The sequence below is a fragment of the Callionymus lyra genome, chromosome 7 (genome assembly GCF_982586985.1).
Source record: "Callionymus lyra chromosome 7, fCalLyr1.hap1.1, whole genome shotgun sequence".
Classification (NCBI taxonomy): Eukaryota; Metazoa; Chordata; class Actinopteri; order Syngnathiformes; family Callionymidae; genus Callionymus; species Callionymus lyra.
The window spans coordinates 10,643,115-10,663,402 of NC_141824.1; the positions used below are offsets into that span (position 1 = coordinate 10,643,115).

General features: G+C 36.4%; 1 protein-coding gene across 2 annotated transcripts in view; it reads left to right on the forward strand.

Moving 5' to 3' along the window:
• Positions 1-20,288, forward strand: part of LOC148075024 (SPRY domain-containing SOCS box protein 4-like) — a 44,007-nt gene that overhangs the window by 15,861 nt on the left and 7,858 nt on the right. The window contains exons 1-2 of one of the 2 annotated variants that reach the window (XM_087795914.1): positions 921-1,103; positions 4,864-5,729. In XM_087795914.1, coding sequence (XP_087652040.1) covers positions 5,021-5,729 — 709 coding nt within the window. In that variant the 5' untranslated portion in view covers positions 921-1,103; positions 4,864-5,020. Of the gene's footprint in view, positions 1-920; positions 1,104-4,863; positions 5,730-20,288 lie in introns of those variants that run through there. The other variant, XM_087795913.1, reaches the window with a different exon arrangement.

Sequence of the window (20,288 nt, forward strand, 5' to 3'; positions counted from 1 at the left end):
GTATATACTTTAAAAGGCAAGATAAAACTGATAACACAACAGGAGTTCCAGAAAATCAAGGAAAAGCCTGAACAAATAAAAACGTCTCAAGATGTTTCTTAAAGGAGTCAGTTTGTATTTATCTATAATTGAGTACCCATTTAAAGCGACACTACAATTGGTCGTATTTTTACGGACTATGAGGCGCAATTCAAGTTAATTCTTCGTTTGATTCTGGTTGTACTTACTGACCGTTTACTAATTTTATGTGGTCTTAATCTGTCAAAATTTGGAAGGCTACATGAGTCACCTAAGTATTGCTGTGCGGGATTTATTACTATGGATGCTCGCGTAGTAATACAACGGAGCCCTACGATATTTATTTTGTAATTCATATTACATTATTATTTATAGACATTTATATTGACAAACCTAGAGGCTTGTGTTATCACCGTTTGAAATTATCATGTTTAATTTTTTATGGCGCTACTGAAAAAGCGAAAAATCTATTTTTTTCTTTTTTGCATTTTCAACAAACGTCTGTTATACCTGGAGAAAAGCGTTCATGCATCAGAGGCTTGAGAAATGTTGTTTCTTCCTTCAAAGAAACGGATGAGTCTTGGAGTGTTTATCCTCCATGAGCTGTGGAGCTTTCATGGACACGCATCCAAGTGTTTGCCTACGCATGATCTGTCGGGTTCAGCTGTGAGAGGAATTCAACCGAGCTACTGTTCCTCACGAAACGAGGACACGTTGAACAGCCATATTTTCTTTAGAAAGGCGACGGTGCTTCTGTGAGAGAGTGGGTGTTTTTGAGTAGCGCTTGGAACTTTATGCGGTCGTTTCATCTTCCTCCTCCACTTCCTCTCTTCCTCTCTCCTCCTGGCAGCTGTTTTTGTGTCTTCGCCGCTCACCGGGCTGTTGCTTTCCTCGTCCTGCTGTCTCCAGGAGCGACTGGTCACATTTACTGAAACGTACTTTTACTGTGCTGCACTTGCACGGCTTGTTTGAAAGTATCATGACCTCGATCGGGAGTACAGACGGAGGACCGATGAGTTTCTTTGCGGCTGCTGCGTGTTGACTTTGCTGCGTGAGAGGCGCCTCGGGGAAAAAATGCCTTCTTGGTAAGATGCGACTTCACTCTTTCAAGATCGCTTTTGTTCAGTTTTCTGGGACTAATTTGTCTTTCACATGTCTTTACTAGCATGAAAACTGGACGACAGTAGGGATGCTTTGTTCTACTACTTCAGATAAGCCACATGCATGACCTCAATTTAAAAGAAAATTGTTTGTCTTCATGCTAGTTGTCTTGGTTAGTATTATCTTTTATATTTGACAGTGGTGAGATTGAAGTGTGTGCTTGAATGCAAAAAAATGTGTTTTCTTTTAAGGGGTGTAAACGAAGCAGGGCGGGATCACAGTTGGCAGGAGGAGTGATGCCATCATTGCATCATAATGAACTTGTAACCTCTTGTTCGCCCAGATTTCAGACCAACTTTATAAAGTAATAACATGGTCATGATGAGGGACTTACTGCCTTTTGTGAGTGAGTCAGGAGAGTTGGGTTAGTTGATCTTTAAACGGTGATACAATATATCATGATACTCTAGTAACAAGGATATACTTGTAGTATTGTCGAGTACTTGACTCTGGTGTTGCAGAATTTACAGACCACATGACTCTTGACAAAGTCTTGACTTTATATCTTCTATTCTATTTAGATTTTTTCTTTTCTTTTTAATATTTTATTTCTGGGTGTTTTATTTTTCTTCTGGTATATTGCTCTTGCTGTTTGTTAAAAAGAATTTCCCCTCGCGGGACAATAAAGGGATTCTGATTCTGATTCTGCTTTCATTTGAAAGCGAAACATGTCCAAACATCAGGTTTAAAAGCTGCTGGAGTCGACCATATCCTCTCATCCTCAGTCATTCCAGGGGTCTTGCGGGATAACATTGCCTGCACGTTGACTTAGCGCGGCTCAGTATATACATATACATGTTTTCATCGTTCTTTTAAGATCAGCGGACTTCCAAACAAGTGTAAACCTGTCCAACTTCGCCGTATGCTAATGAGCTAAGTTGTTAGCGTCAGGTCATTTATAAAGTGTTATGTGTGCGTATATAACAAGGTGGGATTTATTATTGAATTGGTGATGTTGCTCAGTTTTGCGGGAAACCGATACAAGTCCGAAACTGAGCGTTATAAGTAATATTTTTCTCTGATCATGTCGACACCGAAGCGCGGAAATAAACAAAAGGTAAATTTAGCATTGTTTTCCTTCTCTAAACCCCCGGACCTCCACTACAGTACTCACTCGTGCACATGGCTACATTTTTAGGTGAAAGAAAAAAAATATCGCATTAATATCGATCCTGCAATTCAAGACACCAATATCTAATACCGCACTTATTTCCAATATCGTCCAGCCCTAACGGGAAAGTAAACCTTGTTTTGCTAATAAATAAACATGCCGTTTGTGGCAACTACGCAACAGAAGAATTGTGACATTGCAGTGATACTACCACGAGGGGGAGCCTTTGCGTTGTGCAAAATAAAAATGTATTTAAGCTAAAAAGTCATTCCATTAATGCTTATTTATTTCACTCTAATCAAGTGGAAAACGAAAGTCACGCTTTTTGCCCTCCTTGGTCGAAAACAAAAGGCCACCTGTCAAAGTTTGGAGTCTGTTTATCGCGACTTGGATTGTGTTGTTGGGCTGCTCCAACATTTGTCATCGACTAAATCCATGTGTCACGAGTGCCTGGAGTTGATGTTCCGACTGTATGTAGATAAGTCAGACCGAGTTGATTCTTTAAAGTCGCTTTCATGTCTGCGTCCCTTCTTCCCCAAAACTGTGTGCGTTTTAGTTTGGTCGTGTTGGTTGTTAGATTTGACGAGGATTGATAAGAAAACAACGGTTGTCACGATGCTAATTGCCTTCCATGTGTCACACTTGTCGCAGTTCAATGACAACCACATGGTTTTTCTGCTTTTAATCTGCTCCTCCTGACACGAAGTCCTTCAAGATGAACATCTTAAAAGAATGAAACATGGAGATTTAAGTAAACCAATCACACTTGTTTCTTCATAGAATATTGTCACATTTATAAAATCACCTTTAAAAATCAGATATTTAAATGTACAATCATTTAATTTTAATTAATATTCTTATTGATTATTTAATATTTATTTATTTAATACTATTTAAAAAAAAAAATATCGCATTTTCATTTAAAATGAATGAATTTACGCACAGGAGGAAGTAGAATAAAATGATAAACTTGTCAGGATATTTTCTTCCTGCCTGCGGAGAAACTAGAATTAAAACACGATCCGAAAGAAAATCCAGTTAATTCCTGACACTATATATCCTGACATTTGAATTCTCCGTATATCCCGAGCGCTAAAACCCCTTTCTTAATACACCATTTGTCACCGTGTCACATGATTTACCTGATATAAGCAGACTCCTCAATCCCTCATATTTTATACAGGATAATCCACTCCCCCCCTAAAGTTAACTGTCGCAATCTGAAGTGTTGCAGTTACTGCATAATTCACATCCTTCATTTTTACCTCCATCCCGTTCACACTTGCTCGAGCGCCCGATCAGCATTTTTCCGACTCATCAGTTTGCTCATCCCTCCTCCCTTTTGTCCTTTCATCTGCCACATCCTGCATCCCAAACATCTTCAGTTCAGATTACGGTCTATCCTTCTACGTTGCTTTCCAAAGATATATTTACAGATTTTTTTAAAAAGTGAAATATTTGGATGAAATTGCTATAATTTAAAGTTCCTATTTTAGTAAATGTCTAAGAACATGGTTAATTAAAAAAATAAATGTGTGTTCTACTTGGCCTAAACGAAAAGTCCATTGAATGGAGGAAGGAAACTGGTAGAACCATATTTTTTATCAAACATCAATGTCATTCTTTAGTAAAGCAACTGTGTCAGAAACTCAACTCGTGCTCCCAGTGACTATATTTGAAGACGATCTGTAGTTTAAAGATGCATTTCAATGTATTGCTTTTAATGTTTAAATCACATGGATTTCTAGCGCTGATTCTCTATTTAAATACTCTCTGGCTTGTCAACTATTGTACATTAAATGTTTCTGCGGTCTTTATGAATCTGACTTTTATAAGTTAAGTTAGTTTCTTAAGGACCGTTAAGTTATTAAACCAAGTTTTGGATTAATAAAAGTACCAAAGATATTAATACATAAATTGACTTTACTTATCAGCACCCATGGCTAAAATAATCCATTAAAGATCATTTATATTTTTATTGTCATTTTACATTTTACATTTTTTATATATTTATTTTATAAAAAAGACTGGTTTTCAAAAAGTTTGAATCTCACTTTTGAAAGTTTCATACTGTGTCAAAATGGGGAAAAGAAAGGAAAAAATAACTTTGTCTGAGGACGTCAAAGCTTATCCAGGCAAAAATCAACAAAGGTATCCTTATTTATTATTTTTATAGGGACAAAACCGACGTTTTTTAAAACTTATAATGTTACAATGTTTGTAGGATTGGCCGATAGAGAAGTCTTATGTATATAGCCTTCATTACCACAATCACTTCCATCTTTTTTTTCTTGTTTAAAATGAAATATTAAAGTAAGTGATGGGTAACCATTTTTCTTATTTTCAATGTAAGATATTTCAGAACCCCAAAAAGGGATACTAGGATCCACCATTATTTTAGAATCTTACAAGACTTACTTACAAGAGGACTAGATGACCAAACCAAACAGGTGTAGGGAATTAAACACGCCATGTTATTAGTGCTGACCACTGAAATAAAATCATTTCGTCAAATCCCTCAAGTCTGTTAATTGTTAACAACTAGTTAAGTCGTTTCCTGTTTTGTGTTGCAGGATCTTAAATCAATCTGGCCGGGGAGACTCTCTGCATCCTTCCTCACCGGACACATTCTCTTGCGCCCATGAGGTAACGTCGGGTTCGACTACGACCTCGTTGCCACCCCTCGGTCCATCCAGTTCCTCCCCCTCTGCCCTCGCCTCTCTCTAAACCATGGGTCAGAAGATCTCCGGCAGCATCAAGTCGGTGGACGTCCGTGGGGAGCCCTCTTACAGACCGGTGAGGCGGGAATTACGTGGCCCGGATTTCTGCCGCCCCCCACGGTTGGACCTGCTTCTGGACATGCCGGCGGCCAGTACCGAGGCACAGCTTCGCCACGCTTGGAACCCCGACGACAGATCGTTGAATGTTTTTGTCAAAGAGGACGACAAACTGACCTTCCATAGACACCCGGTAGCACAGAGCACAGACTGTATCCGTGGGAGAATGGGCTACACCAGGGGTCTGCACGTCTGGAGGATAAACTGGCCCGCCAGACAAAGAGGCACACATGCGGTCGTGGGAGTGGGCACCGCCGAAGCACCTTTACACTCGGTGGGCTACACCGCCCTCGTCGGCTCGGACTCCGAGTCGTGGGGCTGGGACTTGGGTCGCAACAGACTATATCACGACGGGAAGAACCGACCCGCCTCGGCGACGCCTCCCACGTACCCCTGTTTTCTAGAACCGGACGAGTCCTTCGTTCTCCCAGACTCTCTAACGGTGATCTTGGACATGGACGATGGAACGTTAAGCTTCATGGTGGACGGACAGTATCTAGGAGTCGCTTTCCGAGGATTAAAGGGCAAAAGACTATATCCTATTGTTAGTGCTGTATGGGGCCACTGCGAAGTGTCGATTCGCTACGTCAACGGACTGGATCGTAAGTACCACACGTTAATGCACACATTCATCAGTCACGAGTTAAGACTGGATGTACTGTATATATGCCACCAGTATATATATTCCTGCATTTTTAAGTGCTTTTTATTGACCCTTTGACCTTTTAAGTATTTATTTTATTGGGTATTTTTTGATTGTTTAAGCACTTTGTGACCCTGGTCTAGAAAAGCGCTCTATAAATACTAATAACTTACTTACTTAGCAACTTTTTCTCACGTGTACATTTTCGTCACTATGACACTGACGGATGTAAAACCAAAAACTAGGACTGAGTACCAAACTTCCGAAAACATTATGCATCTTTCAGTGCAAAGTTTCCTTTCCCAGATCAAAAAGATAACTTCCGATGAATCCAAAGTGTTCTTTTACTTTTTACCTTACTATGCTAGTAAAGTTTACTAACATCTTTTATTAGTAAGTTATAAAGGACATTTAAAAATGCATATTTTATGCACCAACTTTAACTTAATTTTAAAATGTACTGCTATAACGTAATTTCAAAAGCATGGGTTAAGGAAACGGTGACATTTCTTGATTGATACCCAGTCCCGACCAAAAACATAGTCCTTTTATGCAGATAACATTATTAACCTAATTATTACTGAAAACTGAGAGCATAAAACGGAGACCAATATTGAGTTACTTGTATCACATCAAACCTTTCTTTGTTTGGTAGTATCAAGCACACTGCTTTCCCAGTAAAGTTTATGACATGCCTGATCAGAATTTGATCATTTTAAAAAGTAATTTCAGATTTTTACCCTGCTTTAAGGATCTGCTGGCTAAGAAGGTTTAACTTCTTAAGTATCTTTACTAAGGTTTGGTTGCATTATTTAGCAACACAACTATCCCTTTAAAAAAAATATCCTGTCATGCTGTAGCAATCCGATCCGAGGTAAAGTTAAGAATTGAGGTCAAGTCTCACCATTTTTTCTTCTAACCTCGAATATCTCTTTCGGATTTTAAAACATGGATTTGTTTTTGTATCAACAGAGAGAATACATGATCTTCTCGTATTGCATCTGATGCCAGACGAAGCCGACAATCTCGGTCAATGACTAGCCGTGTTCCATTGATTCATTCTCACGGCTCCAGACTTGTTTACCGTGCGATCCCTAAACATTGAGTTTTTGAGTCGATTTGCATCATGAAGTACTTACTTCTGTGTCTACACGGCTTCATTCACGATTAGGTGAGACTCCTTCAAGATGGTCATCGATCTATTGGTCCTTCATGGAAACAACAAGTCATTAATGTGACAGAAATATCTTTCCCCGCTCATGTTGAAAGCATCCACCTCTTCCAAAATGTCACCGTTGGGAGGTTTTTATAGCCCCTCAGATTATGTAATTCCGTCTGCCTCCACTTTCACAAGGATTTCTTGTTGCGCAAACACACCAATGCAAGCTGGGAGTGTTCCCTGAACACCGTGTCCATGGCTGTGAGCCATACGTCTGTGTGCTCTTGACAACAAGCCAAGAGGAGATATTCCCGGTGTGCCAACGGACACGAAGTCTACCATCTACAATTGTAGGACACTCCAATTCCAGTCTGGGTGCTTGTCTAGAGGTCGCTCATCCACTGGATGTATTCAGGACACTCATCAGATTCAGGCAGACGGTTTTAATATATGTTGTAAATTAAAAGGTTTAATTGGGGACACTTTGTTTTAATGAAACTTTTTTCTTTTTTGGTCTATCTTAAGAACACATTGTGTTGCTTAATCAAGATTGAGTGAGGAAGATGAGTTGGTTGATAGAAAGACACGAGTACAACACAGCAGAAAACTGACCAGAAACTGTTTCCTTGAACTGAAAAAAATCACTTAACTTAAAGAAATGATGTCACAACCAATCTGGAGCTTGTAATCCATGCGTTTGTGTCTTGTTTATACTATTGTAACAGTTTATTTTCGTGTCTAAACAAGAAGGATTTGTCTCGCCTGCAGTTCATACAAAACTCGAGAATTCTGACCTGCTCTAGTAGAAGAACTCACATTTCTCCGATCCTTCAAACTCTTCACTGGCTGCCAGTTTCTTTCAGGATCCATTTTAAAATTGTGGTTCTTACTTTCAGATCTATTCATGGTCAGACCTTCCATCAGTGATCTGATCCAGACTTACACCCCAGCTCGGGCTCTGAGGTCTGTGGATCAGAATCTGCTGATGGTTACTGAACATGTGTACTATGATCCAAAAAAAAGGAACACAATTTTATTTTGTGTTGCTCCGAATTTGTAAAATTTAAAACAGAAAGGACTTGTTATTTACTCATAAAGGCGTTTTTCTGTTATCGCATGGTGCAATAAAAAAGGTGTAAATTCACAACTAAATTTTAATATATCTGGTGTTTAAATTCAACCGAAAAAAGTTCAATTCATATTAAATATATTACCTTATACATTAAAATAGTCTTTAAAAATGTCGTCCCTTAGAACGAAATGCAATTATATTATTGATTTTGAGTTCTATACATTATTATATAGATTCTTGGAGATTATGAATTTCTTTCTTAGAAATGGCTACAGATTTAGATCAAGGAAAGTCCAGAGGGAGAAACCAAAGTGTTAAAAGGAAATTAAGTTTTATTTGCAGTTAAACCATACATTGTTAAATGGTAATGCAGTAGGATTGAAGCAGCATCGTGTTCTATACCAGGGGTGTCCCACTCTATTAAACAAGGGGCTCAAATTTTTCTGTAGTCAAGGTCCTGGATCGAACAAACCGTTTTAACGGGTTATATAAGTGTTGTATAAGGCGGGCGACGTTAAATTACTTGGTTGCCTGGTTGGACACATGTTCCCTGTACTGTAATTGAACATTTAGATATATTTTAACTCTGTCCTTGCATTAACTTTTATAACGTATCTGATTTTGAGAGAAGGTGGATCTCCTTCTCCTTTTTGTTTTTTTGCCTCCATTTTCCCTTTAATATTGTGACATTTATAGTCCTCTCATTTTACCTCATTTCCTCGAGCACATGCTGGTTTTGCTGTCTGATCACTAACTGGATATATTCTTTTGCAAAGAACAAAACCATCAGACTCGTACACCCTGCTGCTTCTTCCAATCTTTTCTGGGCTTACAGTACTTCTGTGGCCCAGTCGGCCTAATGGTACCATGCTGTGCCAAACTCATTTACACCTGGAACTTACAGCGCAGTGAAAGAGGAGGTCTTTCTTTTCCCCCTCATGTGCAAATCACTCTTTATAACTAAAGTGATGCAGGCAGATTGTTTACTCTTGGTTTTTCTGCATTCATCTGGATCAGCCTTTTTTTTTTCCAACAACTTTCTTATACATGTGATCCCAAGTAAACTTGGGAGATTAGGTTGAGTTGGATTATGGCCCTTACAATTGCAGAAAGAAGTTGAAACTTTGGAAATATCTCTTGGTATTCATCACACATGGTAAACATTTAATTAAAATTGGACTCGTCCTTGAATCTAAGACGTCAGTGGGATGCATGATCATTTTCGTGATATTTCGTCGAGCGTTTGTGAGTCTATATCGGAGGACTTCTCATTTACTGCGGACCGGTTTAATGATACAGATGAAAACGACTCAAATAAGATGGCAATACCCACAAAAAACAAGAAGTTAAGTGCATAAAAATGAGTAGATTTCACTATAATGCTGAATCCACTGGAGCCACCGACCGGTTTCTCTGCATATAGAGTTGGTATTTTACTCGTTTCGCTTCTTTATTTAACTTTTGATTCAATTTGCACGGAATTACATCTTGACATTTCAACAGTCGCATGCTAATATGGCTTAAAAGAAAATACCAGGGGCGTTAAAAAAAACATTGATACGCCAATCGCTGTATTTCTTTTCACAATACCGAAGTGCTATTTCGACAGCACTGCATAGTTTTTTTTCCTCCAATGTATTCAAAACCTTTCAGACAGAATTGAATCAATAAAAAAATCAATAAAATATGTATTTTCTAGGGCTGTATATTGGCGAGAATCTGGCGATGCGTATCGTGACACATGTGTGACCATACTATATTTTAATGATATATTGTGATACTGTAGGAACAACGATATATTGTTTTTCTGACTTTTACAACAAAGAGATGAGCAAATACTTTCTCTAATCAAATGTGAAAGTGTTTGTAGGAAAGTGCTTGTAAAATATGAACAAAAATGTAAACTTATATTAACAATGACGTGCATTAACATCTCAAACAACCTGGAGCAACATTGCAGTGTCCAGAATCTGTCGGTGTTTATTTTGTTTAACTTTAAACTTTGTTTTAAAGACAAAATGAGTCCAGCATTTAAAGTTGCTGGACTCTGGTGTATCCTTTATTCTCCACTCATTGCTGCCATTTCGCCGGTTTTGTTACTTTGGCATGAAGGAAATGAGGAACTAGTGGCCAGAGGTTTAATTGCACCACACACATTAATAAACACTGTGATATTTGTCTTAGTTTTAAAATACAAAATACAAAATCTAATGATTTTCTTTAATGCACACACAATTTAACTATAAAATCATAAAATAATTGGAATTCAAGTTAAATGTTATTTCAAAGGTAAAAAAAAAACTATCATAAAATAGGATTATATTCGCAATATAATGTTATATTGATATTTTCTTACACCCCTAGTATTTTATTTTTTTTACAAATACTACTAGACACCTGCTATTTTATATATGAAGATGATATATAAGGGCTCATATTGGACCTTTCTTCTTACTTTGTTTTTTGTTCAAACTAAAGTCAAAGAATCAAAGTCTAGACTTTAACATGTACATTTACATTATTATTTGCATATACTGTCTAATTCAGTTACATTGGGGGAAACTTTTGTAATAAACGCAAAACTTCATAACTACCTTTTTGGTGCCCTTTAACCGAATGTTGGCAGTGGATGGTTTCCAAGAGCGTTCCTGCTGTGTCTTTTTATTCAAGTCATTAGAAAAGTTCCAGACCTCCAGAACCTCTAGTTCCAATTTCATTTTCCACAACAAGAGATGAACAAGTTGAGTGCATTTGTTATTCATTTTTGCAAATGGGACTCCCTCCTGCTCCTGCCACTGTCACTTTATCCATTTCAGAGCAGCAGGATAGTGTGTTGTTTACTAGTTCGCTCCAACAATCGATGGATGCACAGACTCCGGAGGAAGAGCCGAGACTAAATTGTGGACCGTCTGGAACTCGTATAGCTTTCGCGGTGCAGAATAATGGGCAGTGGGATAATGTCAGCCGGAGGATGCTCTCGCCGGCAATCGATTTCAAATGCAGGATTCAATTTGAACACCTGCATTTCTGATTGGACATAGTGGCGCTCTATTTCTTCCTTCCTGTAGACGCCATTGTCTCTTTTGTTCCAATTCTGTCTCATTCTGGCTGTTTTAAGCCCATTCTTCTTCCTAACCTTTCTGGACATGTTGGAACTGTTGGGGCGCTGGCTAAAGGTGCACATGCACCATTTAAAAGTGGGTCAGACGGCCCTCAACGCTTATGCTAATGCACTAGATAAGCTGTGTGTGTGTCGAGCCAGCGCCGTCTCCAACCATTAACAAAAGCGTAAGATTCTCAAAATCAACTATAAATTGGAAATATGCGAGTCACAAATACAGGCTATCGCTTGTGTACGTGCGGTTATTCATGGTCGCAACTTTTCCGAATTCAAATCTTCCCTTCCTCGCTTGTCCATTAAGTGCTGGGAATGTGTTTTTCGTCTGCCTTTTTTTTTTTTTTAAGCAGACTTTCCCACAATTATCTCGCCCTCCTTCACCGTGTGCCATAAATCTGTTCAAACCAGTCTACAGCGCTTACCAGCCACGATAAGAAAACCTTCAGCTGCCAGGCTGAAAAAATACAATTGTTTGCAGCTCCTTGTGTAAAAAGTTTTGGAATGTTTTTCTCAATATTGTGTTCATTAGCCGACAGTTATTAACTCTGCGCTGCGATTTAAAAGAAACACAAATAAACATAAAGAATAGAATAAACACATTTGTCATGCACAAAGCTGACCAATGCAGTTTTTCTCCCCACAATCCAAATAAAATCTTACTTTGGACAAATTAGGAGATTATGATGACTATTATAGTAAAGTGATGTTAATCTTTTAGAGAACGCTTGATGTATGTTTGTGTGTAAAGAAGTTTGAGATTAGAGTAGATGGTTTGGAACTGCTGGCTTTGGAAATGGACTTCAATTTTGTTTGTTCTTTTATTAAAAAGCTAGATTTGTGAGTTTGATCCATAATGAACCCACATTTGCAACAGATTATTATAATTTACTCCATCAACCAAGATGGCAAACATGTTCCCACAGTCACTGTTTGAGCATTTTTAATATTCTCTTATTCCAAGTCGGATCTCTTTGAAGTCGCTGATGTAACTTAAGTTTGCTGGTTGGGGAAAAAATAAATATATAATGCAATCATTTTTAAACTGGAATATGGAAGTTGGTGTGGAATGGCTGAAAATGAATGAAAAGACGGTGTTCTCCATTGAATTGTTGAAAAACTTTCATCTTGGGTATCAGTTTCTTTATCAAACAAACATTCTTAGTAATTCTTCTGCATGAAATCATGTCGTAAACTTCAGTTTAAAAAATGTCTTTGTGGTGTTTTTTTGTCAGACATGAGAAACTTGTGTTAATGGTCTTTCTTTCTCATTAGTTTTATTTATTGAATCGTTTTTTGTTTTTTTAAGCCCAATACTTTTTGCTTATATCAGCCACTTTAAAACCAAACATAACAAATGTTTTCTGAATAGAAAAAAAACTTACATTGAATACATTTCCTTTTTTTTTGGCTGAAAAAAATAATAGAAATCATCTGGAGCCAATTAGATTATTAAGGGATTAAGATAGGATGTGTTGGAACAAGCCAATCCAGGTGAAAATTACAATTGAAGACACGTGTATCTTCCATTCAGAGTTTAATCCAAATTATCTATAACCCTCTAATACTGGGGAAATAAATACTCAAATTATTTGAAAACAAAACCAAGAATTTATCATTGTTCGTCAGGAACTTTTTTAACTCCATTTCAAATTACTGTTTTCAAAGTAACATCATTTTTTTCAATATTTAAGATTTTTTTTTTCTCTCCAAAAAAGATGTTTGAATGGTATGACTCAAAAAATGAAACGTTTAAATTGAATCGATTCATTCCTATTGCAAAAAAAAGGACACATCTTTGGCCATTATGTAAAGTGAGATATCATATGAATTTGTAATTGCTCTCAAACTATCTGAGCGAGATTGTATCGTCAAACTAACGCAGTCGTCGTGGTCTGATCTGAAAGAATGATGGTAGGAACACAAGGTCTTGTTCAGCAAAACAACACCACGGTTGTCACACGACAAAAAGTGTCGTCTGTATGCATGTGATGGCGAGTCATGTGATCTGAACCCCATGATTTACAAAAGAAAAGTTTCCCAGTGCGAGCAAACGCAGAATCTCATGTCGTTGTCATTTTTTAATATGATTTGAAAAGCGAGATCTCGTCAAAAACAAAACGTTTAATAACTATTTAAGACAAATACCTATTTAATATAACGATGAATGGAGATACGATGCATTTAAAAACTCTCCATTAAGCATTACACGAGCCTTTTAATTAAAATAACTCAAGCCAGTTGATTGACAGTTTCTCTTCCGTTTCTTGCTCATCACCATTAGCTGGCAGGGCCACTTGTCGCCCCGGGCAACCCTTACTATGGAGACCAGTGTATGTCATCGGGGATTGGTCGGTTCTTCAAGTTTGTGGCGTTGTCGTGTCTTTTGTCTCCCCAAGAGAAGCAGCAGCAGCAGCTTCTCAGTCGAATTAACAGACTCTTAACAGAGTTTTAAAACCCCTGACTTGTTACTTTTATTTTGCTTGACTCTTTAAAAAAAAAAAGAGAGAGTCGGCACACTTCGGTGCCGTCGAGGGTATTGCGAGAAGCGCTATTGCGTCAAGATTTCGTAGATTCTCAACGGAACAATCGTGGCTAATGAGCCACATACGTGTCTGACGGCGACTTCACAGCATTACTGTCTCCAGTCGCTGCTTATTTGGGGGGAAAAAAAATCCATGTGTGGAGGCTGCTGAGGATGAAGTGATTGATTGATGCTGTTGGGCACCGACGGAGGGAACATCCATCTCCGGGGGTGGCGTGGGTGTAGTGGTGCGTGGACTCCTCGGCGATTGTCTGTGATGTTAGCAAACGTTTTTTTGTTCAGATGAGTAAACTTTATAAAATTAACGTCCCTTCAGAGATTTCGTCATTTTTGCAGTTTCAGAATCCCAACATTTCTGAAGCTTGAAATTGGTTTATGAATTTATAAGTGCAACTCTGTGTAGATAGTAGGTCTGGCTACTATACATGAAACAATACAGAGGTGATCATGCACTATGTTGATTTTATATTGCAATACTGTAGTAACAAGGATATATTTGTAGTATTGTCGCGTACTTTACTCTAGTGTTGTAGTATTTACAGACCACATGACTCTTGACGAAGTCGTAACTGCTTTTATTTGTTTTCAAACCAAAATATGTCCAAACATCAGCTTTAAAAAGCTGCTGTATCCTCTTGTCCTCAGTCATTGCGGGGAGTTTGCTGGATTTTTTTTTTTATATCAATTTAATTGCTGATGACGGCTGCCATCTAGAGACTAGAGGTTTTTTTGCAAAACAAGAATGAACAAACTGAATATTTTTGCATGGTAATTGTAAAATAATTACTGTTTTATACAACATTTATTGAAAAATATACCTTATAAGCCCTTTGATACGAATTAAATATGGTTTGAAAGCCAAAACAAAAGGAATACAATGCTGTCAAATACCGTTATGGTACCACGATCGAAATATTGCGATGTTAAGTGTTGGAATTGAACTTGTATAGAGATGCTAGACTTCATGCTGATCATGTTTTATTTTGGAAAGAGAAGGCAGTAAAACTGGGATCATCTCTCTGCTTGATCTTCCTATTCCTGAATAACTTGTCCTGCAAATTACCGCTGATCAGGCGAAACCGGTCGTCAATCCTTAAATACCAAAATCAAAAAAGGGATTGAAAGAGAAGTCCTTGTATGCACTTTCTAATAATCTAGATCACAGGATCAATTTCCAAAACGAGACTTAAATACTTGCTTAGAGTCGAGTCAAAACTGTCTAATAAGACTCATTTTAAGTCACATTCACTGACGTTTCATGTGAATCTAGCCAATCATTAAGTCAAAGCTATAGTTTTTACTAGGGGTGTAAGAAAGAAAATCAAGAAAGCTAAATAAGGCGATTATTTATTTTTTTACAATACTGTATTAATACTCCAGTAGCTTTTAAAGCTGATGTTTGGACATATTTTGGTTTGAAAACAAATTAAATCAGTTATGACTTCGTCAAGAGTCATGTGGTCTGTAAATTCTACAACACCAGAGTCAAGTACTGGACAATACTACACATATATCCTTGTTACTACTGTATCACAGTATATGGTGTCGTTGTTCCTTTATCGTGATACATATTTCCAGATTCTTGCCAAAACACACACCTAGTGACAAAGGTTACTTCACCTGATGATTATGAATTTAACAACACCAGAGTCAAGTATATATGTGTAGTATTGTCAAGTACTTGTTTCTACAGTAGGTCAATAAATCATATCATTACCCCTGTATCTTGATATATCATGATTTCCCCAGATTCTTAATACACAATACAAATCAATATTCTTAACCCATTAAGAGAGGAAAATACTCTCCTGATCCAGCAGAAGGAAAGGTTTTTCTACTGTAACTACCGTATCGTGGTAATCTTTAGCTTATCTTATCTTTAGCTAAAGAGATGCTGAAAATGTTCCCCCTATATAAACATGCCATGCTCGGTCTTCTGGACCCACGAGAGAATCCAAAATGCAGTTTTTGTTTTGACACCTGTTAGCAAAGGTTAACGGTTCAAGCCACTCTGAGAAATGGCTGCCAGCTCTGTGGAGGGCGGGTCAGAAGGTTGAGTGGCAATTAGAGTGGAAATGTTGCAGCTTCAGCTCGGAGCTTCTTTAGCAGAACTCCAAATTGGTCTCATGAGTTTTTAGGACTTGCACACCGGTTGCTAACTTTTCTTAAGCGTATGTCCGGATATTTGATACTTGTATCACTGCAGGGATCCATCACCATCATCCTGGTTCAGTGATACTTCAAGCTTTGTTTTCCTTTATCCTGAAAAAGATTCTGTGAGGAGTCATTTACTAAACTGTCAACAGAAAGTCTAGCGATATGATTTGATATGTTCAGTTCATGATTCGTAACGTTATATTCAAGATATGATAGGATGTATTCAGTTCATGATTCGATGAGATATATTCAGTTCATGATTCGTAACGTTATATTCAAGATATGATAGGATGTATTCAGTGCATGATTCGATGAGATATATTCAGTTCATGATTGGTAACGTTATATTCAAGATATGATAGGATGTATTCAGTTCATGATTCGATGAGATATATTCAGTTCATGATTCGTAACGTTATATTCAAGATACGATACGATATATTCAGCTCACAATACAATTCAATATATTCAGCTCATGATTCAATACGATATATTCAAGATGCGATTCGATATATATTTAAGATACGATTTGATATATTCAGCTCATGATTAGATACGATATATTCAGCTCACGATTCAATGAGATATATTCAGTTTGTGATTCGATGCGATATATTCGTGATTCAATGCGATATATTCATGATTCAATGCGATATATATTCAAGATACGATACGATATATTCAAGATACGATACGATGTATTCAAGATACGATACGATATATTCATGATTCGATGCGATATATTGAAGATACGATACGATATATTCATGATACGATATATTCAAGATACGATACAATATATATTCAAGATACGATACGATATATTCAAGATACGATATATTCAAGATACGATACAATATATATTCAAGATACGATACGATATATTCATGATTCGATGCGATATATTCAAGATACGATACGATATATTCAAGATACGATATATTCAAGATACGATACGATACATTCATGATACGATACGATACATTCATGATTCGATGCGATATATTCAAGATACGATACGATATATGCAAGATACGATATATGCAAGATACGATATATTCATGATTCGATACGATATATTCATGATACGATACGATATATGCAAGATACAATATATTCAAGATACGATACGATATATTCAAGATACGATACGATATATGCAAGATACGATATATGCAAGATACGATACGATATATTCATGATTCGATACGATATATTCAAGATACGATACGATATATTCAAGATACGATACGATATATGCAAGATACAATATATTCAAGATACGATACGATATATTCAAGATACGATACGATGCATTCAAGATACGATACGATACATTCATGATACGATACGATACATTCATGATTCGATGCGATACATTCAAGATACGATACGATATATGCAAGATACGATATATGCAAGATACAATATATGCAAGATACGATATATGCAAGATACGATATATGCAAGATACGATATATGCAAGATACGATATATGCAAGATACGATGTATTCAAGATACGATACGATATATTCAAGATACGATACGATACATTCATGATACGAGACGATACATTCATGATACGATACGATATATGCAAGATACAATATATTCAAGATACGATACGATATATTCAAGATACGATACGATGCATTCATGATAGGAGACGATACATTCATGATTCGATGCGATATATTCAAGATACGATACATTCATGATACGATACGATACATTCATGATTCGATGCGATACATTCAAGATACGATACGATATATGCAAGATACGATACGATATATGCAAGATACGATATATGCAAGATACGATATATGCAAGATACGATATATGCAAGATACGATGTATTCAAGATACGATACGATATATTCAAGATACGATACGATACATTCATGATACGAGACGATACATTCATGATACGATACGATATATGCAAGATACAATATATTCAAGATACGATACGATATATTCAAGATACGATACGATATATGCAAGATACGATATATGCAAGATACGATACGATATATTCATGATTCGATACGATATATTCAAGATACGATACGATATATTCAAGATACGATACGATATATGCAAGATACAATATATTCAAGATACGATACGATATATTCAAGATACGATACGATGCATTCATGATACGAGACGATACATTCATGATTCGATGCGATATATTCAAGATACGATACGATACATTCATGATACGATACGATACATTCATGATGCGATACATTCAAGATACGATACGATATATGCAAGATACGATACGATATATGCAAGATACGATATATGCAAGATACGATATATGCAAGATACGATGTATTCAAGATACGATACGATATATGCAAGATACGATATATGCAAGATACGATACGATATATTCAGGATTCGATACGATATATTCAAGATACGATACGATATATTCAAGATACGATACGATATATGCAAGATACAATATATTCAAGATACGATACGATATATGCAAGATACGATATATGCAAGATACGATACGATATATTCATGATTCGATACAATATATTCAAGATACGATACGATATATGCAAGATACAATATATTCAAGATACGATACGATATATTCAAGATACGATACGATGCATTCATGATACGAGACGATACATTCATGATTCGATGCGATATATTCAAGATACGATACGATACATTCATGATACGATACATTCATGATTCGATGCGATATATTCAAGATACGATACGATACATTCAAGATACGATACGATATATGCAAGACACGATACGATATATGCAAGATACGATATATGCAAGATACGATATATGCAAGATACGATATATGCAAGATACGATGTATTCAAGATACGATACGATATATTCAAGATACGATACGATACATTCATGATACGAGACGATACATTCATGATACGATACGATATATGCAAGATACAATATATTCAAGATACGATACGATATATTCAAGATACGATACGATATATGCAAGATACGATATATGCAAGATACGATACGATATATTCATGATTCGATACGATATATTCAAGATACGATACGATATATTCAAGATACGATACGATATATTCAAGATACGATACGATATATGCAAGATACAATATATTCAAGATACGATACGATATATTCAAGATACGATACGATGCATTCATGATACGAGACGATACATTCATGATTCGATGCGATATATTCAAGATACGATACGATACATTCATGATACGATATGATACATTCATGATTCGATGCGATACATTCAAGATACGATACGATATATGCAAGATACGATACGATATATGCAAGATACGATATATGCAAGATACGATGTATTCAAGATACGATACGATATATTCAAGATACGATACGATACATTCATGATACGAGACGATACATTCATGATACGATACGATATATGCAAGATACAATATATTCAAGATACGATACGATATATTCAAGATACGATACGATATATGCAAGATACGATATATGCAAGATACGATACGATATATTCATGATTCGATACGATATATTCATGATTCAATACGATATATTCAAGATACGATACGATATATTCACGATACGATACGATATATTCAAGATACGATACGATATATGCAAGATACAATATATTCAAGATACGATACGATATATTCAAGATACGATACGATGCATTCATGATACGAGACGATACATTCATGATTCGATGCGATATATTCAAGATACGATACGATACATTCATGATACGATATGATACATTCATGATTCGATGCGATACATTCAAGATACGATACGATATATGCAAGATACGATACGATATATGCAAGATACGATATATGCAAGATACGATATATGCAAGATACGATGTATTCAAGATACGATACGATATATTCAAGATACGATACGATACATTCATGATACGAGACGATACATTCATGATTCGATGCGATATATTCAAGATACGATACGATATATTCAAGATACGATATATTCAAGATACGATACGATATATGCAAGATACAATATATTCAAGATACGATACGATATATTCAAGATACGATACGATGCATTCATGATACGAGACGATACATTCATGATTCGATGCGATATATTCAAGATACGATACGATACATTCATGATACGATATGATACATTCATGATTCGATACATTCAAGATACGATACGATATATGCAAGATACGATACGATATATGCAAGATACGATATATGCAAGATACGATATATGCAAGATACGATGTATTCAAGATACGATACGATATATTCAAGATACGATACGATACATTCATGATACGAGACGATACATTCATGATTCGATGCGATATATTCAAGATACGATACGATATATTCACGATACGATACGATATATTCATGATTCGATGCGATATATTCAAGATACGATACGATATATGC